General features: G+C 44.5%; 1 protein-coding gene across 1 annotated transcript; it reads left to right on the top strand.

Annotated features, from left to right (window-relative positions):
• Positions 1 to 18,301: 18,301 nt before the first annotated feature.
• Positions 18,302 to 20,570, top strand: MELLADRAFT_59706 (uncharacterized protein; the record flags this gene model as incomplete). Its single annotated transcript, XM_007405163.1, has 10 exons — positions 18,302 to 18,417; positions 18,510 to 18,545; positions 18,626 to 18,796; positions 18,887 to 18,922; positions 18,955 to 19,173; positions 19,266 to 19,295; positions 19,388 to 19,423; positions 19,510 to 19,536; positions 19,639 to 20,232; positions 20,384 to 20,570. The coding sequence occupies 10 exons, from the start codon at positions 18,302 to 18,304 to the stop codon at positions 20,568 to 20,570; spliced, it is 1,452 nt and encodes a 483-aa protein (XP_007405225.1).
• Positions 20,571 to 24,070: the final 3,500 nt, after the last annotated feature.

Raw genomic sequence — 24,070 nt, 5'->3', positions numbered from 1 at the left:
ACTACGTTTTGGAGTGCTTCCATGGGGCATAAGACACCCCCTGTTTCCCTCAGGACAAGTTAATGTAGCTTGCCAGGTGCCAAGGTCTTTGCCTCACGTAGATCAATTTTTGCAATTGTTGTGTTTTGACTTATGGAAGGATAAATCTGAGCATAGGATGGCAGTCAGGTCAAGCTGGTTGTGCGTTGTTGACTTGTAGACCAGTTTCTCTTTTCCAAGGCGAGTGAGCCCCCAGAATGTGGTGAGGGTTTGAGATGTTAGACCTAGCGGATATATTCCATTCTCTGTGATATCTCCAATACAATAATGAGGCATTTTGAAGTAACTGGTTCACAGTTGAAGTTGAGGGTTGGTTTTCTAGCTTCCAACTGTTTCAATGCCTGTAGAATAGACTTCAAAGGGGTAAGTTGTATGTGGGGAAATAGTGGCCATGGAAGGCATGCCAGGTCTGTAACACAGTCAAGTACTTCCCAATGAAATTTTTCAAAAACGTTGACCAAATTTTTGTAATTTGTCACGTGACCCCCTCCGTGACTGCGCAAGTAGTCATCCAATCCATTCTCCAGCAACTTTTTCCCCCAATCGTTTTCACTCTTTTCCAATTTTCTCATCACTTCTCTCTATCTTCCCCCTTCCGTCGCGTGTCCCAATGGACGAAGGACCCCTGGATCCCAATATTCAGGACGAATCGACGGTTCGCGACGACGCGTCGAACTACGACGACGCGATGGACGCGGTGGTCGCGTCAGACCTGACGGGTCAAATGACTGAGACCACGCCCAAGACTCGCCCAACCACCCCAAGAACCATCGAAAAGATCGTTCTACCCTCTCAGGCCATTGTTGGACCATTGTCGGGCACTCCGATATCACAGGAGGCTTCGAGAAAGCGCCATCGCCCTCGAGCTCCCTCACCCAGCCCCCTAGACAGTGCCAAAGACATCACGGGAACCCCTCGATCGGTTCGAGTAGCCAGGCTCTTCCCAGGTAGCTCCAGTGCTACGTCGAAACCGTTGGGTGCTCTCGTACAGAGACTGCTGGATATATCCAAGGCAGCTCTGGCTCCCAAATCGAAGCGAGCCAAGTCAATCAACGTCGATATTGAATCGGCCGCCGACATCATGGTACTTGCTGGTCTCATACAAGATCAAGCAAACATCATGGAAGCGCGACGTGTGGTCTTTGACCCAAGTTGTCAGACAGCTCCTACCCCCAATCCCTCATCTTTCGCGACGAACGCACAGTTCGAGCTTCGTCATGAAGTGTTATCCAAAAAAGTGGATACGCTAGCAAGCCAAATGGCGAAACTGGTAGCTGCTGTTATCCCTAACCAGCAACAACAACAGTCACAACAAAAGCAGCCGAGCCAAACAACGAGCTCATATGCTCTAGCGGCCCCCAAACACGCTCCAGGAGCTACTCAAGCTCCTAAACAACAGCAACCGAGCACTCGTGCTAATCCCAAACAAAGCACTCGACCAAGAGTGGAAGCTTCGCTCACGCTCAATCAGCAAGACCCAAAAAATATCGCTGGAGAGGGCAAATCAATCCCCGAGTTAATAAGGATCCTCAATGAGACCTTAAAAACCGGCAACATCAAAGTGGATACGGCCGACAAATCCTCTGTACTCGTCAGGAACATACATCGCCATCCATCGGGAGACCTAGTGCTCTACCTAGAATCCCAGAAGCAGGTCCAAGCGCTGAGAAGCCAAGCACCTAGCTGGCTGCCAATAGTATCACCTAATCTCGCAATCAAGCAGGAAGTACATTCCATTATTGTTCATGGAATCCCTACAACCTTCAACCCCACTCGTCCAGAAGACATAGAGCTTCTCAAGACATGTAACGGCGATCTCCTCAAAGACACCCTCTTTGTGAGGTGGCTGAAGAAAGATACAACCAAAGACTCGGCCAAACGTCACTCCTCCCTTCTGATCGGGTTTAAGACACTCAGCCAGGATACTCTGGCTGTGCGAACCAAGATCTGGCAAGGGAGAAGCCGTCATAGGACGGAATTAAGCGGGCCTCCTCCCACACGTTGCTTCAATTGCCAAGGTGTAGGCCACACAGCGGCAGTGTGTAAACTACCATCTATGTGTCCGTATTGCTCAGGAGAGCACCATTCACACAATTGTCCTGTAAAGGGGACAACTGCTATGAAATGCACTGCCTGCGCGCGCGGCAAATTGAAAGCTGATCCTAGCTCCAATCTCCCGCGCCTGTTCAAAGAGAACCACGCAGATTTTCTGCATCATCCCTTTTCACCAACATGCCCTGTGAGAATAGCTAGTAAGCTCCCACCACACAACCCTAGCGCTTCACTGTATATCCAGGTGGTCAACAAAGCCTCTTCATCCGGTACTCAATGTTAGAGCACCAATTGAAAGAGAAACTAAAAATAGACCAATCAGCCGGTATTCTACAATTGAACAGCTGGCACAGTAAACACGTCACCCACTCTCTTTTTAATTCAGACATTACCAACTCTTTTTCAATCATTGCACTACAAGAACCTCACATCAATCCTATTGACAACTTACCCCTTAATCACACCAACTGGACCCTAGTCTGTCCTTCTCCGCCATCATTGCGTGAGGAGGACAGACCCCAAGCCTGTCTATATATAAGACAAGACTCCAATCCAATCATTAATCCCATCCATGTCACGTCCAGAAACCTTGCAGCCTGCACGGTGACACTAGACGGCTTCACTATTCTAGTGGCCAGCGTCTATAATCCTAGCAAAACCCTCTCTGGCTTCCACGCCTTTACAGATATGCTCAAAAACGCACCGCTGGACACCCAATTATTACCAGCGGTATGCGTTACTGATTCCAACCTTCACTCCCCATTGTGGAACCCAAGCCACAGTAATGTGGCCGACAAGGACGCTGAAAAGCTCATTGACATGATGACCGAATGGGGATTCACTTTACGATCGCCGAGAGGCATACCCACCTTTGGGGTTCGCTTGACGAACACCAAAGGCACTTCCATCAATCAAGTCTGGGTCAACGAGGACTTTGACAACGCCATACTGACCTGTTTTATAGATGAAGACGACCTACTGAACCACCACTCCGACCATCAAGCTATAGTGACATGTTTTTCCACAAAATCTGGAGACGAACCCACTGCTAAGTCACAATCCTCTGAGAAAAGGAACTGGAACAAGGTTGACCGATTGCTGATGGCTGAACATTTGAAAACGAACTTACCAGAACTCCGACCCCTCCCAACACGAGAAGACATCGAGACATTTGATGAGGCTTTACGCTCAGCACTCACCAACGCCCTAGACACGCATTCCCCCCGGAAATCTCCGTACCAAACATAAGGCTTGGTGGAGGCCTGAAGTTCTGGAACCTCTTCGCAAAGAGGCTAACAGACTCCGAAGAAGAGCAAAAAAGCTCTGCACCACCAAATCAAAGGTGGAATACAAGAAAGCCCGAAACATTTTCAACCAAGCGATCGACAAGGAGAAAGAAAGTTCTTGGAGGCAATTCCTCTCCAACGTTGACCATACCAACCTCTTCCAGGCCAAGAGAATTGCCTCAGGTCGAAAACCATCATCACTGGTCAGTACAATCATCACCCAGGAAGGCAAGACCTGCTTGTCAAACGACGAGAAGGCAGAAGCCCTTTTCTTTGCTACGTGTGTAGCAACGGCTCCGTGCAGGCTAAGCAACACCAACGACCTCGAATTCCCGCTCCAAGAGGGCTGCCGCCCCTCAAGCAAAACAACACCACCTTTCCTCAAATCAATCACCAAAGAGTCAATCGCGGCAGTAGTCAACGACAGCCCGCCAAAGAAGGCACCTGGCGCAGACGGGATCCAGAACTGGATCTGGAAAATGGTCTGGGACCAGGTGAAAATACACGTAACGTTACTCTTTAAATGCATCACTCTCACAGGTTTCATACCACACGCTTGGAAAACAGCAGTGACTGTCATGATTCCCAAGCCAGGCAAACCGGATTACACGCAAGCATCAGCGTACCGACCCATAGCCTTACTCATCACGCTCAGCAAAATATACGAAAAGCTCCTTACGGTCCACCTCTCAGCATATGCTGAAAACTTAGGCATGTTACACGAAGGTCACTACGGTGGAAGACCCAACAGATCTAGCCAGGAGGCTTTAGTGCACCTGGTGTCCTGGATCAGAAGGGAATGGACCAAAGGGAAAGTGGTAGGCGCTCTCTTTGCAGACGTCAAATCCGCTTTCCCTTCGGTACACCACCCATGACTTCTCGACACCCTTGAGAAGAAGGGTATAAACACTCAAACTCTCAACCTGCTGCACAACTTTCTCGACTCACGATCAACCACACTAACGTTCAACGGTTATACCTCACAACCTTTCTCCCTGGACCACGGACTGCCACAAGGCTCCCCTCTTTCTCCCCTACTTTATCTCCTTTACAACTCTTCCCTTTTAGAGATCACTGACAACATCGCCTCGGCATCAGCTTTAGGCTTCATTGACGATGTAGTACTACTTTCCACGGCAAACGACACCCATCAACTAAAATCTCAAATGCAAACGCTCTCATACCGACAGCAACAGTGGGCCAAAAATCATGGCGCGATTTTTGATGTCAAAAAGACCTTTTGGGTGCTTTTTAGCTTACACACCCCTGCAGTTTTGCCGACAATGGACTTCGCAGATAGACAAATGATCGAACCAGCCCCCTTCGCAAAGTGGCTAGGCGTCAAGATTGATAACCAACTCACCTTCAAACAACATAAACTTGAAGTCATCGCGAAAGGACAACAACGAGCCGGTTTCCTGGCTGGTCTTTCAAAGACTGGTTGGGGAATACCTCCCAAACTAATGCGGATACTTATCACGACTACTATCCACGCAGCAACGAGTTACGGTGCTATGGCGTGGAACAACACAGAACCATCAACATTCCTCATCGAAAAACTAACCCAAATCGACAACACCTGCGCTCGCGCAGCTCTAGGAGCACTCAAGACCACTCCTTCAGTCTTTCTCCGACATGATCTAAATCTAGTACCAGTCAAGACCCGCTTGCAAAGCAAAGTGCTGAGCTTCATGGCGCGTTCTCTTGCTAAAGCTAAATCACACCCCTTCTTTCCCCTCATTCAACAGGCCCAACACACGAACCCCAAAATCCACAGGAATCCCTTTCATCACTTCTTCCAACATCCTTTACACGACCACTTTAACGAACATGTTGTCCAACTCCCAGTAGACCCAGCCTCAACGCTAATACGACCACCTAATTACTCGACGATCCTCCAGGAAGACGAAGACGTAGCCACGTCAGGAACGCTCAGACTCAAACCAAGCAAACACCACATACTCATCTTCACAGATGGCTCCCGAATTCCAAGCAAGAACACGGCAGCCGCGGCGTGGTCCGCCAACACTACAACATCCAATGCAATCCAACTAGGACCGGCAAGATCCCAAGGCATCTACCAGGCAGAGTACCGCGGTGTACAACTGGGACTGAAGATGGCTTTGGAGATGGCAACGCCAGCTACGCACCGAACAACCATTGTTTTAGACAATCAGGGTGTCGTGAAAGATCTTAAGTCCAACTCATCCTCTGTCTCATCCCTAGATAATCGACAACAAACCTTCAAAATACTCAAATGCATCTACCAAAGCTTCCCTGCAAAGAAAGTGACCATACGTTGGTGCCCAGGCCACAAAGGCATCCCAGGCAACGAGGCTGCCGACAAGTTAGCCAACACTCTTGCAAAAAGAGATCTACCCAGCACGTTTACAAACACCCCGAACTCAGCAGCCTTCATATCCGCCATCACCGAATGGAAGCTACAGCAGACCGAATCCTTTACAGATATCGAAATCAAGAGATTAGGACACAAACCCCAGCCGAAGAAACACCTCAACGCCTTATCCGACCTTCTCAAGCACGAAGTCGCCACCATTACCCAGTTACGATCAGGACATGCTGCGCTCAACGCATACCTCAATAGATTCAAACAACCTATCGACCCACTTTGTCAATATCAAGAAGGCATAGAAAACGTGGATCATTTCTTATTCATCTGCCAAACACACGAACACCACCGCAACAAACTCGAACACGAACTACAAGCACATACCATCACCAAAATGAACAAGAAGATCCTCTCGAACCTCAACAGTTTCAAACTTATTGCCAACTACTGCAACTCCACATGGAGATTTGCGCATCGTTGGGTCTGGGCTAAGGCCACCAATGAACCCCACCCCCTACACACATCTCAACCCCAGGATTGCCTATAAATCCCACTCCATACTTCACCGCTTTTTAACCACTAAAACTATAACACATGTAACCTAGATGAAACAGCCAACAGCTACCTTTCCCCTGACACAGCCAGAGGGGTTTTACCGGTGCTGGACATATAACATAGTGTTTGATAGCCTGACGGCTCAAAAAGCACTTTAAGCAATGCAAAAAAAAAAAAAAAAAGTACTTCCCAATTGTCTTCCCTTTGATTGGCTTATTAGTGCTCTTCTTGTTTCCATTCTCTCCAGCCCATACAATGAAGTCTTTGACAGTCTTGCAAGAGGCCGGGAAGGTTATAAGTTTCTTCTCCTTGGTGAAATCTTAAACTTCTTCACCCCAGATGCGTAGAGTTCCAGAATTGTTTTGTTACAACCCCATCATATCACATGAAGCTGAGCATGGTTGAGGTGTAAGGGAACACCATTGTTGATACAAAGGAAGGGAGTGATGTCTCTCATCTTGCCTAGAAGTGCTCTTGGTAGTTTGACTAGTGTTGTAACCTAGTATGAACGGACAGTTAGTGCTGTGTGCCTGACCTATGTCTCAATATCTCGGGACTATTGCCCACCTGAGGTAACACCTTCAGTGCTTTTAAACTTTAGCTGAAATGTGTGTGTACCGAGTGTCAATGAGGATGGAGTGGATTTGGTAAAGATTTGGAGGTAGGCCCTAATTATGAATGGAGTTGGGTATGACTATCTTGGTGGTATGTAAAGGATAGGATAACTGTGTAACTTTGGATTGACTGATTTTTGGGGATGAATGATATGTGGGATAGGGACAATGATTGGGAGGTGTGTGACAAATGATAGGAGATATCACAAGGGTATCTCTAGGAAAAGTTTGTGATTCATGTAGTCTGGGTGTCAGCGTCAATCATTACCTGACTATGTAACGTTCATTGGGAATGGAACAATGTGGGACTTATTAACTGCTTTTGTTAAGAAAGAACCAGTGCCTTGGATTTAGAAATTCTATCCAAAAGATAAATGTAATTTGTGGGATTTCAGTTTCATGACATACCAGGTGATGTTTTCTCACCTTTGGTAAAGGAAGGTACTTACTGTTGTGTGTGTTTCTTCTTGGACTATTGTGATGTCTTCCAACCACTGACTCAAATCTTCTGGGATTGCTATGTGCACCTGCATGAACCACCTCTCCACGGGCCTCTCCCTCCTTGTCCATTACCCTTGTTACCATGGTAAGACGTGCTAGCATGACCTCTGCCTTGGTTTGAAAAACCCATATGGATTGCTGGTAGTGGATGAGGCTGCATTGGTAGATTAGGGTCAAATCTTGTCCCTGGTTGGTGTTGTGGGAAGGCTGGAGCAAAGCTCTGATGGCTGTGGCGTGGAGGATGTGGTGCTCTTTGTCTTTGGTGGACCGTGCTGTCTTTTGAACCCAAGGCTACTGGTTGAGGTCTTGGTCTAATATAATAAACTCAATTCATTAGACAATTAGACAATCAATTAACCGTTCAAGTGCTCAAACATTCACATGGGATCTCCAGTTTCAGGGTGTTTGAATTCCAGTTTCCCTCCCTTAGTGTAGGGATTTGCTTTGCCTCCATTTGATTCTCCAAATGTCAATGACTTGTCTTTTGCTTTGTTTTCATATTTGTTAACAAAGACACCAATGTCTTTCATTGCTCTGCATCTTCTCTGTCAACAAAGATATTTCTTCTACATAGAATGTCATATCCTAGGGCTGTCATCTAGCATTCAGTTGAGCATCTATCTTTTGATATATATCAGTTACGTAAGTAAATTCTGCTAGTGATTCCAGGGGAAGGTCATGACACATTGTTTATAAAGTAGCTCACTTCATGTTTCACGTTCTTTATGTGATAGTTCAACCTCTCAGTCACCTCCTGTTGGTTGTGTAAAACTAAGTATTGTTTGAAGAGACTCATGTTCTCTGTTCATTCTCCATAGCTCATTTTGAATTCAGACAGTGCATCTAGACCTTTATTTTTTAAGTCTTTGAGGATGATGAGTGATTCTGTCTGTTGTGTTCTTCTTTATTTTCCAATGCAAAAGTCTGGTCAAAGAGTGTTAGAGGAATACACTTGGTAAGTTTCTTGATCTGTTTCCTCCAGAAAGGCTGGAGTGGAATCAAGCTGGAGTTATGAATAGCTCCTATCTTAACTTTGACTCCTTTCCCCTTGCTTCATTTCTTCTTCTTGGATGGCTTTCCTGATCTTCTTTTAGATTTATTAGCTGCTGAAGAAGGTTTTACTTTTGCAATCTTCTTGAATCATTTGATTTCATTATGTGTGTCATCCAACTTCTTCTTCACCTTATTTTCTCCCTTTTGTTTCTTTTCTGGTATTCAGGACAACAGGAAAGATTCAATCAAAACAAGTGATAGTTTGAAGTGTATCTTATCCAAGCAAGTTATGAAATTTTTAGAAGACATTCAACTCAGTCTCTAGGGGTGAATTGTGAGTACCCTTTCTTTTCTGCGGATTTAAACACTGGCAGGACAATTGTCTGCACCATAAAGTCAGAGTCTTATCAATGTTTCTATTCTCTTCCCATGTTTCCCATGAGGCGCTCTAACTCAAGGTGAGCTATTTTAGGATTTGGTTACTGTGGAAAGGGGATATAAAATAACAGATCTCATGTATGGATGGAACTCAGAGGGTTGTATATGGTTGGACAGAATGTTTTGTAACAATTGAAGTGGAATGACCATTATCTAGTAACATTTTTATTACCTTTCTTGGTTGCTTCTCCAAATTGTCTGATTTTCTACTCAAGTTTGGATTGCTATTGCTTGTTTCGCTACTGGAATCCAAGGTGTAGCTTTGATCATCATTCTCATTTACTTCATTTGATGAGCCAATAGGAGGGGAGTATTGCAGAGCCATCATTGGGTTAGCCTCTTTGGGCTGCTCAGAAGAGACTGACAAGTTGTCTGAATTGGGCTTGTCTCTGTCAATCATTTGGTAAATCTTCTAAATCTGATGATGATTTGTCTGAGTCTTCTTTTGGAGTCCTGATCACACATGGAAATGGAATAGCAATATGTCCAATGAATAGGTTGTTTTGGTGCTTGGGCTGGGGTGCTTTGGATTGACTAAAGTCTTTGGTGGTAGGTTCCGGCAACACACAAACAAAGCACAGTGTTCCGCCACACCCCTGGGCCCTTCCACAACTATTGCGCGGTGAACCACCAGTGTTGTGGCAAAAAAATTGCAGTGCGGTTGCAGTGACCAATTCCTGGCTTGCAAAGCCGGCACGGCTGAAAAAATTGCTGTGCATCGCCGGCAGCAGTCAATCTCAGTGAAAGCACAAAAATACCGCAAAAGATTCATCTACTTAATATTTGGTGAAACATAACAGGAGTGAGGTTTAAACATCAGGAAACAAAATTATTATTGTAGTCAATCTCCTGAGTCCTACTGACTTGGCAAACAGTAGGTGGGAAATTCTCACTTCCCTTAACGGTGCGTCGCAGGGTACCCCCTGCGGTCGCCTTGCTGCGACGGCAACCCGGTATAACCGCAGTGAAACCCGCACAACAACCCAGCTGTACCACAGGGACACTTCAGGTCACTTTGACCGCGGGACACCCTCTGCACTGCTGCAGCGCAGTTGTAGTCCCCGGCGGGACCGTTTGCGTGTTAGTTCTGGTTGTTTACCTTTATCCTTATTTGTTGTAATTGTTACGCCTGTTCCAGTTGCAGTTGATTTTGCAACAACCTGCTCAGCAGACAAGTTTGCGGCCAAGGTATGTGCCTTGTTAAGTTTTTTCTGAGGAGTGGCTTCTAAACCTCTGACCTGTCTGCTTGCCCTGATACAGTTGCCTCTCAGATAACCAATACACATCAAAACCAATACTCTTGGAAAACCAATAGTTTTTTGGGCAAATATATTTTATTTGCGGTAAATTTTGTCGAAAAACCAATAAACCTGTCATTTCCAATAACCAATACTTTTTTTTTGGGTTCCTGGGTATAAAACCGATAATTTAGCGGGTCATGTGACTTGTGGTTACGTTTCTTTTGTATTTTTTTCCCTTCATACTACATTTTTCATTGCAGAATCTTCACTTCACATCAACATTCATAAGTTCTACAATAATACTTCGCAAAGACCTTTCCAAGTACACGATCTCTCACATTGAAAAAGGGTTTAAAACATTGCAAACCAAGAATGATGCTTGGTTGAAACCTTTGAAAGAACTAATCAGCTCATGAAAGAAACTCACCAAAGCTGATGAACAGTTCATGGATCAATCAGCCAACCTTGTTGACGAGTGGAGGGTGACAAGTCGAATTAAAGAAGTTGGTGATGTTGCTCGCGCCGCCACCAAGTTCAACAAGGAGGAGAAAGCAACATTGGAGGTCCTGATCCTCAAGGCTGACCAGCCTGGTCCAGTGAATTCAAAAGCATTGAATAATACTAGTGAGTCTACATACTTTTAACTGACAGTGTCAACTTCAAGCTCACCCAATGATGGATTGAACTTTGAACTTTCCTTCCAGAAAAGCGTAAATGTATGGACCTTTTACCCCCAAAGCCTTCCGCCAAAAAGATGCCTACAAATACAAACAATAAAGATGTAAAGAAGGTCAACCCGACACTTTCTCAACGAATTGAGATTATGAATTGGCATCACGCCAATGGGGGGATACAAACCAAGACTGCAAAAAGATTCAAAGAAGTCTATCCCAACTTGCGATTTGGACAGCCTTGGCTTTTGCAATGGTTGGCTAAAGAGACAAGGATGTCTGCTGATTATAATTCTGGCAGTGGTGTTCATGCCAAGCAAAAAATTCTAACCAAGCATCCCCAAGTGAACCACGCACCTGAGACTTGTGTTACTCAGGCTGAACATTTGGGTCTAATCTTGACTGGCACAATCCTACGTGTGATGTGGCATCGCTTGGCAGACCTCTTCAAGATACCAAATGAGGATCGACTCAATCTTTCCAACGGATGGTTGACAAGCTTCAAAAGCCGGATAGGACTATGTTTGATTAAATGACACGGCGAGGCAGCCTCAGCTTCACCTGAAACTGTTTCTGCAGAAAGAGCCTGTGTCCGTGCAATCACTGATTCATACGATCTTGCCAACATCTATAACATGGATGAAACCGGCCTTTTTTATGGGTAAGTCTGCAATACCGCAGTTTTAAATTTGTTAAGAATTGTTGATGTATTTGAAACTTCTGTAGCATGCCTCCGGATAAGGCCTTAGCATTTAATGCAAAGTCCGGGATCAAGTCAGACAAGCGTTGTCTGACGTATGCTTTTGCCACCAATGCCGACAGATCCGATAAACGCCGACCTCTTATCATAGGAAAAGCTAACAAACCTGTATGCTTTCATGGAAAGTTGGGCAAGCAGCTTGGATTTTACTACCGGAACAATACAAAAGCTTGGATGCAGACAAGCTGTTTTATAGAATGGATCGATTCCTGGGACCAAGAGCTCAAAATAGAGGGCCGCAAGATTCTACTCCTTGTCGACAACTTTTCTGGTCATACAGTCAACCCATACAAACCTCTAACAAACATTCAACTTGAATTCTTTGCTCCAAATCTCACATATCACGTACAACCACTTGATGCGGGCATCATTGCCAACTTCAAGTGTTATTATTGGTCTGAATTTATTAATTATGCAATCAATCATTATGAGCTCAACACCCCAGTTGGCGAGATCTACACAATCCATCAACTGGACGCTATGAAACTCGCTTCCGAGGCCTGGTATAGGGTCACCAATACAACAATTGCGAACTGCTGGAAAAAGTCCGGCATTCTGTCAGATCAAAATCTAGACGGATCAGTCAAGATCAGAAATGATAATCCACCTTCTGAAGACTTTGATTCAGACCCAATCATTGACAACAAAGCTAGAGAAGCTTTAATTGCTGACTTGGACAGCCTTGAAACTATGAAGATTGTTCATACACCAAACCACATGTCAATTTCAAATCTCCTGAATCCAATTGGTGAACACTCGAGTGGGTTAGAAGAATGGACTCCTGAAGAGATTGTTGAAAGCATTCAAGAAGAGATGAAAGAAAAGGCTTCAATTGAAAACACACCACCACCACCTCGACCAACTCATCAAGCATTTCTGACAGCTTCTGAGATCATGATGGGCTATTTGGCCTATGAGGATACCAAGGTAGTGAAAGGATGCAAGCGGGCTATTAGGGCATCTGTGAGACATTGTTGTGTAGTCCGTGTCAAAGCTGCCAAGCAGCAAACCCTCACAAATTTCCTTTCTCAAGCTCCTTTGTAATCACTCACTCTACAAATATATCTTTGTCATAAGCGATAGTTTTAGTGCAATTTAAAATCTATTGGTTTTGACAGAGAATTGACAAAACAGAGACTCGGTCAAAACCAATAGATTTGGTCCCAAATAAATGGTTATTGGTTATCACAGAGGCAACTGTAGTGTTGTTGGTTGCTGTCATTGCCTTTGTCATAGTTCATTGCTTTACAATTGAGTTGTCTTGGTGGCAAAGGTTTTATTTAGTTTAACTGAGGATGTCAAATGAAGTCACAATACATGTAGATCTGAAAGTAAGGTTGATTGGGTGTTATTCAACTCTTGGGTAGGTGTTATTGAAACTCTGAATGTAGTGTGACAATGAAATGTGGGTGTAATAGAAGTCTATAGGATAGGTGTGGTGTAATCACAATTTGGAGGGTAGGATTATTGTTTGAAAAGTTGGATTTGACCTTGGTCTAGTATTGGAAAGGAAAAAAAGTCTAAGTTTGTGTGTGAATGAATATGTATTAAAATTTTGTTAACACAGTCAAACCTCTCTAGTTGAGTGCACTTGGTGGACACTTTTTGTACCGGATAGCAGAGGTCACTGGATTCCAGAGCTGAAATCCCTGCTTGGAGACCAAGTGGGTGGACAGAATTCCAACTGGATTTTACCGGATTTCAAATTTCAGAGGACCAGATTTCAGAGAGTTGACTGTAGTGAAAAATTTGCAAATGGTAGTGAATTATAAGAGTTTAACTTTGGAGTGCAAGTATGATGAATGGAAGTGGGATGATAAATTGTTGAGGTACAAGAGGAGGGAGGAAAGACCTTCTAATTGGTAAGCTTCCTCCTTAAATTAGCAGAGCACTGTGCTGCTTAGTGCATCTCCCTCATGTGTGCAGAATGTGTATCTATAATTAATCAAATTCCCTTTTGGTAATTCCATTCTTATGACATTACTTCTTTCATGGACACATCTTACATTTTGTCCCTCAAGCAAGAGGCAAAGAAGAGAACCACTAGGGCATTGGAAGTTAAGGGGGTAAACTTGCCCTTTGCAAATTGTTCATGTCCTTTGACATGCGCAAGGATCTTGACAAGGTTGCCGGCATCAGCAAACTTCAGAATGACCTTCATGCCCTCACTGTCATTGTTGCAGGGGTCAATCTCGCTGGCAATGACAAACAGACAGTTCTTGAGGGAGACCAAGGTTTTAAAACCTGTATCAAACAGCTTCTGAGTTGATGGGAGTGGTACGGGGGAATAACTAGAGCCTTTGATGACTCCTTCGGCGTGTTTCCCCCTTTTGGTAAATAAAGAGTGAAAGCAACACTGAGCTCGCACATACAGGTCACATCAGACGGATAAGGGCCCCCTGAATCAGCAAAAAGGAACAGTAGAGAAAATGAACGTTAGCTGGGAAATCACAATAGAATGAAATTACAACATAATGGGATCTCAAGCATTTTACCTCGAGATCCCTTGGGGTGGCCTGTATAGCATCCGGCTCGCTTGTGGCAGTGAGGTCAATCTCGTTCATCATTTTGGGGATTGGATCAGGGGAGTGTGGAAAGACTAAAGGTAAAAAAACACTTAGCAGTTGAAGCTGAAATCAGATTATGTGAGAAACATCTTACCTTGATATTTAGTCGGGGTAGCCTCCATTCCATCGCCCTCGCTGGACAAAGTGAGGTCGATCTCGTGCTTACCAGCCAGTCAGCCCCGGTTTGGGATTGGAGCGCTAGAACATAAAGAAAAGCCTGGTTACTAGTTAGTGAAAGCAAGGAAGAAAGAAAGTAGAGGATAATACAATATTCTTACCTTGAGATTTAGTTGGGGTCGCCACCAAGCCATCGGCTTCGCTGGGCAAATGTACGCCGATCTCGTTTTTATACTTGAGGTTAGCACAGGCTTATTATTGAAGCGCTAAAGCATAAATAAAAGGCTGGTCAGTGAAAGCGAGGAGAATCAGGCGTATCACAACCTACCTGGGGAATGCGTCGGGGTGTCCTGTAAGACCTCATTGTAATCCAGCTCGCTGAAAGTGTCCAGGGTGGCATCTTGATTCGGGTTTGAGACGTATCTGACCTCCGGCCTGCTGGAGTTCAAACTATAACAAGGAAACGGAGTAATTGCCCGACTTGTCCGAGTCCTCCAAACCCTGTGGTATCAAACGGAAAAAATGCGTCAGCAGAGCTCAACCCAGTTCCAAATAATGAGCAAAAACAGACGAGGCGGGCGTTGGAGTTGATCTCATTGGAGGTCGTGAGTTTCCTTTGTTCATGGTGTGAAAAATACGGCGGACGAGCAAGCGGTGTTTCCTGCGATTTGAAAACTGATGATGGAGGTCGAGCTTTGGTGGTGCAACTTCGGGCAGGCCAAAATGTGATTGAGGCTCCAGAATAGGTCATTTGAGATGCATGAAGCACTTCTGGGTGAGACGAATGGGTAATCGATGGTTGGAAGGGATTGGTGAAGTTGAATGGAGACTTCTTGGCTGTCAGGAACCGAGCTACATGAACTGCTCGCACAGACCACCTTAAATCTTGGTCGCTTTAACCTTCCCGAGCGGTCATGACTTTGTGGGCTTCTCCTGTTTTGACACGTGGCCGTTCTTTCGTTCCACATCTTTACACGCTGAAAAACGACACCTCAAATCTCAGCATACATTGTCTGCCCCGACCAGATGTTCAAGCTTGTCAGCAAAAGTTTGCGTCTGCAAAGCGAAATCGACTTCCTGAGCCGGGTCGTGTTGCATCTAGCCACCCTCCTTTAACATTTGGCTACCGATGGATATACCGATGAAGCCTCTGTACGCACATTTGACCCGGTCGGCCCATGGTCATTTACTATCTAGGGCCTTCTGTCGCCATGTCAAAGCAAAAGTCATGCGTTATCTTGCAGTTGTACTAGCAGAAAAGAGGAGCGTCAATTGTTTGTGATCTCTTTTGGTTGCAACTTGATATCCTGCGTTGGTCTTGAGGCTCCTTGCATCTGGGCAGGCCTTTGATTCAATGAGATAAGTGAAGGCAACCAGCTCGCTACCTTGAGAACTTCAAAGCTGTGGACCATGTATCACGTGCCGGGCTCGAGCCTTGGTATCTATCAAACAACAAACAAGGATTACGAAAAGACAAATCCAGCTTTATAGACATGATGTCCGAGTGCCAGGGGAGACCGAACCTGCTTGCTCGCGGAACGGCTGCATATCTTGATATTCGGTGGATCTTTCGTTCTGATATCAGAGGCCGCAATTCGAAGGTTGATACCACCTGGGATGTTTCGAGTCGTGAAAGGGACCCGATTAGTTGTCTCGACTCTCACTGTATCACAAATGGATAGCTATGTATGCATGCGAAAAGCCGGGCTGAGGTTGCAACCACATTGGACAAGGTAGTGGCCGCGCGGACAAAGTAGGACTGCTCAATGAGGCCCGAAGTGCTCTGATTTACCTCAAACCTAGTCGCAAGAAAGCCAATGTTGATGTTGCTGCGAGCTATCAGCCTTGACTCGACAAGCTGGGGATTCAACATGTGAGGACCGGTGGCATCATAACACAGCCCAAACTTCGACTATATTGATCGACTATCTTTTATTGCCTCTTGTCAAAATGGAATGAACAGCGGTGAACAGCTTCTGATATATTCATATTTTTATCTTGAAGCAGGTGTCTATCTTGACCAAATCAAGAACTTGGATATAATCTTATCATCTGGTAGGACCTTGGAAATGGATTCGAGTCCGGTGATTTTAAAAAAACCTCTGTGTAAAGAAGTGAACTCGAAACGTAAAGCAATGAAACCAAAAGAGTATTATAATCAGTCTGCTTTGACTGGGTTAATTGTTGTAATCGACGATCTTTTCTTGATTTTTGTTGAAATCAGATGAAAAGCTACATATAAGTAGTCGTGAACAGCTTCTGATATATTCATATTTTTATCTTGAAGCAGGTGTCTATCTCAACCAAATCACTAACTTGGATATCATCCAATCATTCGATAGGACTCTGGAAATGTATCAGAGTACGATGATTGAGAAAAACTGTGCATAAACAAGTGAACACGATATGTGAAACAATGGAATCGGAGCAGCATTATAATCACTCGGCTTTGACTGTGGTTAGCCAAAACCAAGAATCGATTACCCCGGGTGCTGATCAATGATCATAGGTCATCGCACCTGCGATCGAAAGCTGAGGGACACGGTATTGCAAAACACATATGTCACATATGAAGGTCAGCAGTTTTTACGAAAGGGGCCGTGAATGGCCACTTGCTGCGACCCGCGCTACTTTCCGTGCGGTAGTTTGCAGCTCTTGATTCGTTGGAACAGAGTCACACTTTTACAGCTTTTCATGAATACCTCTAATTGATTGATCGGTATATATATCCGTATACCGAGATTCCTGATAAACCACTTGATTCGTAATCCAAAAGTCAAGCGAGCTATCGCCGTGAGGATGATTACGTGTCGGATAATTGTTCATCGCGAGTCTACAAACCCGCCTTCTTGAGACTTCCCCACCTCTGTCGGAACTTTTCTCAGGGACATGCCTTACTATTGGTGTGCTGTGCCCTGGCGTCCGAAGACTCTCCGTTTTGATAATCAAGTGAGAATGAATTATATATTGTCGTTTACATGGACTTCTTTGCCGCTTGAACTAGTGAGAAAATGCATATTTGACGCGTTTACGTCCAAGGGAGAAGCCTTTTCTAAGAGATGGAAAATAATATAGGGAAGTTGCGGGTCGCATGTCACCCATTTCTTCACTTAGTTTTTATGATTAATAAGGGAAAAAACATGGAAGGCTCAAATTTTGAGACGGGCTTGGAGTAACAGTGACTGATGACATCATGAGATCTGCTGTTTTAGGGGATAACAACTATACTTCATTTTCTCTACTTTTCGAAAACTGCCCTTTTGCAATAAATTATCTCTTGCAGGGAGCGTTACAGAAATACATTAATCTTATATGAAGCTTATGAGGATTAAAGATCAACTTTTAAGCTGATATGGGTCATGGTGTAATATATTGCCTTCAGACTTATAGATCTGATTGTGTGTTACTGAATTGCTTTCGTTGTTGAACATGACGCTTGCCTCATGATACATAAGCTCCAACCTCAACTTTAATCAAACTCCCATTCGAGTTGTGTTGTGTTGTGGCGCCCGGTTTTCTTTACTTTCAAATTTCGACATCCTTCCCTTACGTCGCTGAACCTGTCAATGTTCCGCAGCCTCTACACCTACCATTTTTCGTGAATGATGAAAGCAGTGAAAGGAAGGGTTAAGCTACATTCTATACTACAGCATAAATCTCATGTTCATCACTCAAAACTGCTCAGTTGAAGCATTGCCATACGCCAGGCCTCCAGAGAGAAGCGGCTATTGGAGTATTCCAATCAATTGGGGTTTATCAAAGTTTCAAGTACATGCAGCTTAAGAAATCTACCATCCAATTGATTACTATGGAAAATATGGCAGATTGTATTTGCACCCTTAAGTTATACACCTTCGAACTCACAAACAAAAAAGGGGCTCAGATGCTAAATAAATGTAAGATAGCTTTGCTGAGGTGGAGCTTTGCTGAGGTGGATATTCGAGATCTCGAGCTTAGCACGCGCTTGTCATAAGCAGGCTGTTCTTAAAAAATCGCCCCATGAACAAATAACCCGTTCTTAACTTCAAATTCCTCCACTTGACTGAAACTCAAAAAATAACAATAGCTTTCTTCATTTCTTCGATTCCCTGATTTTAAATCCCGAAAAATTGGACAGATGAATCCCGAAATACGAACCAACCCTCTTGATCTGATGGGTTTGCTCAAGAAATATTGTTACAAGACCCAAAAAGTAGTAAGAGTGAACCATCCTTCTGATGGCACGGAAGGAGTGTAAGCCTTTGCCTTCCTTTCTTTCCTAGTCTCTCTATATTCTTCTGAGCGTAGATATCTGACTATCTATCGCATGTCTTGCCTTTGAGTAGACAGGAAGCGGGCAATTCCTCAAACGACTCAGACAGGTAAGGACGATTCTCTCTGCTAACCATTTTGGTTCTGGCCACTTATCTTTTGGTGATTGTCACGTTCTCTACTCTGATAGATCGACAGATCTCAGCCTTCTATTCCCTGATTTCCAATTCACACAAATTGGGCCAATGAATCCCGAAAAACGAAGCAACCCTCTTGATTTAATGAATTTCCCTAGGAGATTCCATTACAAGACCCGAAAAGTAGTGACAATGAGCTCCCCTTCTGATGACACGAAAGGAGTGTAAGCCTTTGCCCTGGTATCTGTCTTAGTCTCTGTATATTCTCTGAGCGTAAGCATCTGATTATGTATGGCATGGTTTTATTCGAGTAGACCGGGAGCGAGCAATTCCTCGGAAGACTCAGACAGGTAAGGACGATTTCTTCTGTTATTTATTTCAGTTCTGATCACTTAACTTTTGGTTTTGGTCATGTTTTCTACTCCGATAGATCCAAGGATCCCAAAACTCAATCGCCTGATTCTCGAGCCCGACGAATTGGGCAGATGAATCCCGAAAGACGAAGCAACCCTCTTGATTTGATGGATATGTCCAAGAAATATCGTTCCAAACCCCGAAAAGTAGTGAGAATTATCCTTCCTTCTGATGACACGGAAGAAGTGTAAGCCTTTGCCTTCGTATCTTTCCTAGTCTCTCTATATTATTCTGAGCGTGGATATCTAATTATCTATGACATGTGTTGTATTGGAATAGACCAGAGGCGGGCAATTCCTTGAACGACGTGTAAGCCTTTGCCTTCCTTTCTTTCCTAGTCTCTCTATATTCTTCTGAGCGTAGATATCTGACTATTTATGACATATATTTTCTTTGAGTAGACCGGTAGCGGACAATTCCTCGAACGACTCAGACAGGTAAGGACGATTCTCTCTGCGATCCATTTTGGTTCTGGCCATTTATCTTTTGGGTTTCATCACGGTTCCTACTCCGATAGTATCAGAACCATCGATACCACCAGCTCTAATACGTAAGTCTGATCCTCTCTACTTCACCAAGATTTTCAAGGCAATTAAGAATCAGCTTGACACTGTGGCCACTCTATCAGGACGCTCGCTTCTCGAATGTATAGAACACGGACCGGCTGCCTTCCATCGAGGATAGGAGATATCACGCGTAGTAGCCGACTATGTGAAATACCGCATGACGCGCAATATTACCATGCCGTAGATTACCATACCCGCAAAAATCGATCATTTCAGGATATCGAAAGGCCTAAGCTGCAGTTCTATGCGGCTGGTACAAAAACTGTAATCTCCAAGGGGGCCACAAGACCAGACGACCCTTTGCCCAACAGACGAGTCTGGTCAATATTCCGGGACAAGCCCCATCCGATTATAAACCGCCCAGGCACCCCGAAAAAAACGTCGGAAGATGCGATGGGAAGCTTGGTTCAGGCCCCGAGGATGTTCTTGGAATCCCCTACGCTATGGTTATCTATGAATCGTTGGATGTGTTCACCAAAGTCTGAGTTCGACTTGTTAGCAGGTTATGTATGTCCCGATGCGGTCAAACCTCGTTTGGAGGAGGATGCTGCTCGCCTTTTCAAAAAGGTCCGTTGGGAAATGACCAACGATGATTTGTTGGTGTATTTCTCCGAGTTAATAGAACGTTACAGAGATAAGACTGTTAAGAACTACCCTATTTACTACACCCTTCTGAAAAGGTGAGTCAGCGCTTCACCTCCAAGATCATCTTATTTGACTGTGATCCCGAATTTCGCCCCTTGCTTGAAACATGTCTGACAACATACAATGCTGTCATTTGGTCATGGAAGATCTGTGGATACACATAGGTGCAAATTTACTTCGTTCCAGGACTTGTACTTCGAATCCATCGCCTACTACCTTAAATACGGGAGGTACTTCTAGCCAGCTACAACTCCAACTCGATCGAAGCGAATTGCACTGCTTGACTTTTGCTTTATGGAGGACGGTTTTCAATTACACTGTGCCATTGATTATGGATATATCTCTGCTCGTGTTCCCCAAGAAGCTTCCATAAAACCGAGTTCTGATATTTATCAAACTTCATCCATGACCTTCGTTCCCAGTTCTTTTATCCTGAATTTTGTTTCAATCTGTTCATCTTCATTATTCGAATTCGAGTTCATGTTTTGAAATCTTACAAAGTCTTAAGAGATCTCGCTTAGCTTTTTACATGTCTCAATTCAATCTCATTTCATGTTAACCCTTCGTCCTTTACTAGTATCTGCAAACCTGACTTGGCTGTAAGACCTAGCTTGAATCCTCCTAAAATCTACTATGTATGTATCCCAAAATTTAGGTTTGTAATTTGTGCTCAAGGTGTGGTTGTAGTTGATAGTTGTTTCTTAATGCTTTCGTTGGTACCAAAAAATGTTTCAAGTTCGTGATTTTGAACATGAGAGCATCAATCTCCTACCAATCTTCCATAGCCTGATCTCATGCTCATCCCCCAGTTGATCTATGCGCTAAAGGATGTTTGTCTTTACCAATCGATGACTCCGCATATAGCGTATTGTTATCAAATTGATTGAGAGGATCAACTTTAATTTCACGGCACTGCAGAAGCTCAAAGTAAGACTATCAATTTGTGCTTTGTCATCCTCGTGAACAAAAATCTATTCAGCCTGAGGCAACAGTAGACAGACCCAGAGTCACCTCACGAAACTTTCAGCAATAAAAGAATCACAAATTGAATTTCAGTATTCAAGAAACAAAATTTCCATATACATGACTAGTAGGATATGAAGTCAACACTTGAGAAAAATTCACAAAGGAAAGTCAAAAGTGAGATTGAAGAACTTTTTGTCTTCAGGAACAAATTTGTGTTTTTGGTAACAATCTTCTGGAGTTGTGAGTGAAAACAAACCGGAGGGGTTTTCAGAGCAGATGCAAAAACAAGAACAACCCAGTTCCAAGTATTTGGTGAAGAAATTCAAAGTCAATGGAAGACAAAAAAATCAAGACAAGATTGTAAATAATCTAAGGTGTCGTACAAATTTGACATCGCTCGATTGATTCAATTCTCGCGCCGGAAAACGAGGAGAGGACTTGATGAATAGGATCAGTAGGGTTCTTTGCTTGCACGTGCTTCGGCTTTTCCAGCAAGGGTACGGTGTTCTTTGCTGTTTCAGCTATGAAGTGGCTCAGCAGGGGTGCTTGCTGGGACCCGCTCGGGTCTCTCAATCAGTGACACTGGCTTCTCGGGAGCCTGCGTTGGCAATGATGAGTAACCGATTGTAGCTCAAGTACGGGGCGCACTGGATTCGGAACTCACAGCTCGTGCCAAGATGCTCGGACTTTTCAAATTCAATCCAACATCACCCTCAAATGATCTGTGACTGTGTAGACGACAAAGGAAGATGAAAAAAATTCCTCGATTCAAACAGAGTCGGCTGACGAACGTATTGGCATGGTCCAAAGGAAAGGCAACGGCTCCTTGATCAACTGCCAAGGCGACAATGCGCGCATCAGTGGTTTGTAGAGGTTTAAATCTCGAATGTGCGGTGAGTAAGACACCGGAATTTTTAAACGCTTACTCGAAAGAACGATCGCAACAAAGACAAAGGTAAACAATTTGATTGCCATCTGATTCTTGGTGAGCCTGTGGATTATTCTTCTAAAATTTGATTATCAAAACTGGTTTGCCTACTGATCTACGATAGCAACAAAATATTAGGGGAGCATAAGCGTCCCCTTCTTGATGACAAGGCAAAAGGCCTCGATTTCTTTAGACTTGCAGAAAGAGCAGCATTTTACCCGATAGACTTGTCACTGGGGATGTAAGAATTGATGAGGAGGTTGAATGACTGGCCCATTCCTCTTACAGCTATGGATGGTAAGGGGGAGTAGTCTATGGTTCTATGGTGATCATAGTCATATTGATCCTTTTGTGGTCTCATATCTGTAGACCCCACTCAAGGCACTTTCTTACTTCAGTCAGAAAATGCGGGTTTGCGCGAGTGGCGAAGCCCCGGCCCCGGATTGTTGGTTTTGCTGAACCAACAAACTTCGGGTTGGCCTCGCCTTCAACCCCGCCCACCCTCCTATGGAATCGCTACATCGCTTTGGACGTTTGGAGAGCATCTGGGTCCCTCAACTCGGCTGCCGGGGTTTGGCGCCGAGCCTCCCAGGCTCACCCCAACACGTCCTAAGCCACGGCATGAACCCCCAAGGTCGGCGAAAACGCGGTCTGTTAAGATTAGAGTTTTTGGCTTATGCGCCTTGTGCTCAGGGATCGACGGGTGGCGCTTCTGCTCGCCTGTATGCTGCATTTGTTCTCTTAACCTGCAGGTGTCTTCGGCACGTCTCACTTGGTCTTTCCGTTCTGCTTCAACAATCTCAAACATTTCATGTATTTCTTTCGTCTAAGGCCTCCAGAAACTTCGTCGTATCTCTAATTTCTACCTCTGTATACGATTTCAAATACCTCAGATAAGTCAAGGATTTCCACCGGCCTTGCCGTGCTATCGCCTTCATTGGGGTCCCCAGATTATACCGGATTGAGGCCCCCCCTACTCGGAACAAGTGGCCTGACCATGTGCCAATGCTGGCCTTTCCCCATACTTCTTCTACGAGTTTTACAAACCTGTACTTCGATAGGGGTCGTATTCCATCAGGGCTCTTCCACGTAAAAAGCAAGTCATCCCTGTCTATTTCTGTATTTGCTTCTAGTACCCTTTCCAATGCTTCTACTGGGTTTAAAACGTTGAATTGCTGTTGAAGATATATCTCCTGGACCTCTCCACTCTTCGCCGTCTTCGCTTTCCTCAATTTCAGCACTGCGAACCGTTTACCATTCCGTTCACCGAACTCTACATGTTTCCTCAGTAATGCTCCGTCGCTCCTCTTCTCTCTTAGAAGTTCCCCCAAACGCGCCATCCCCCAGAAAGCGATAACCGCTACGGCTGCTACCAGTTCTAACTCTGCCGACTTCCCGTGTGAGTACCGAAAAAGTTTGTATAATTGCCGGATCATTATTGGCTGTTTTACTGTAACTAAACTAGTCTCTTCTTCATTCCTCTTCGTCGCATTGATTAAAACCGATATCACCTCCCCATCTGTGTTCGGTCGTGATGCGTGCTTTACGATGTGCCAGGCTCTGATGCTGTCAAGATATTTCTTTATCGTTACTGCTGAAATCTCTCGATCTGGGCCGTTCACTTTCTCTAGCTTCGACGTTCCGGCCCAGGCGATGAAGTTGTAAATATCTTCGTCTTCAATGGGTGAGTCCTCGTCAAAACCGTCCGAAGTCTTTTCTTTAAATTCTATAAATTTCGTCATCCCGCTGGAGTAACCCTTTAACGTTTTTTCCGCCCAGCCGCTCATCGCTGCGTGTTTCCCAGCTTGTGACTTTGTGTTATTCTTGGCGATCTCGAAGTGTTTTGGCAAGGGGGGCATGGCTGTGGTCGATGTAGGTGGTTGGTTTGTTACTCTTGTATGATGAACCGTTGCAAATCATCTGGGATTTAGATCTTTACCAGGTCTCTGAAACGTTTCGATGAGTCGAAACCGCGGGAT

This window comes from Melampsora larici-populina (assembly GCF_000204055.1).
Source record: "Melampsora larici-populina 98AG31 unplaced genomic scaffold MELLAscaffold_3, whole genome shotgun sequence".
NCBI lineage: Eukaryota > Fungi > Basidiomycota > Pucciniomycetes > Pucciniales > Melampsoraceae > Melampsora > Melampsora laricis-populina.
Note: the sequence above shows the minus strand (reverse complement) of the source record. Positions and strands in the feature narration are given on the sequence as shown.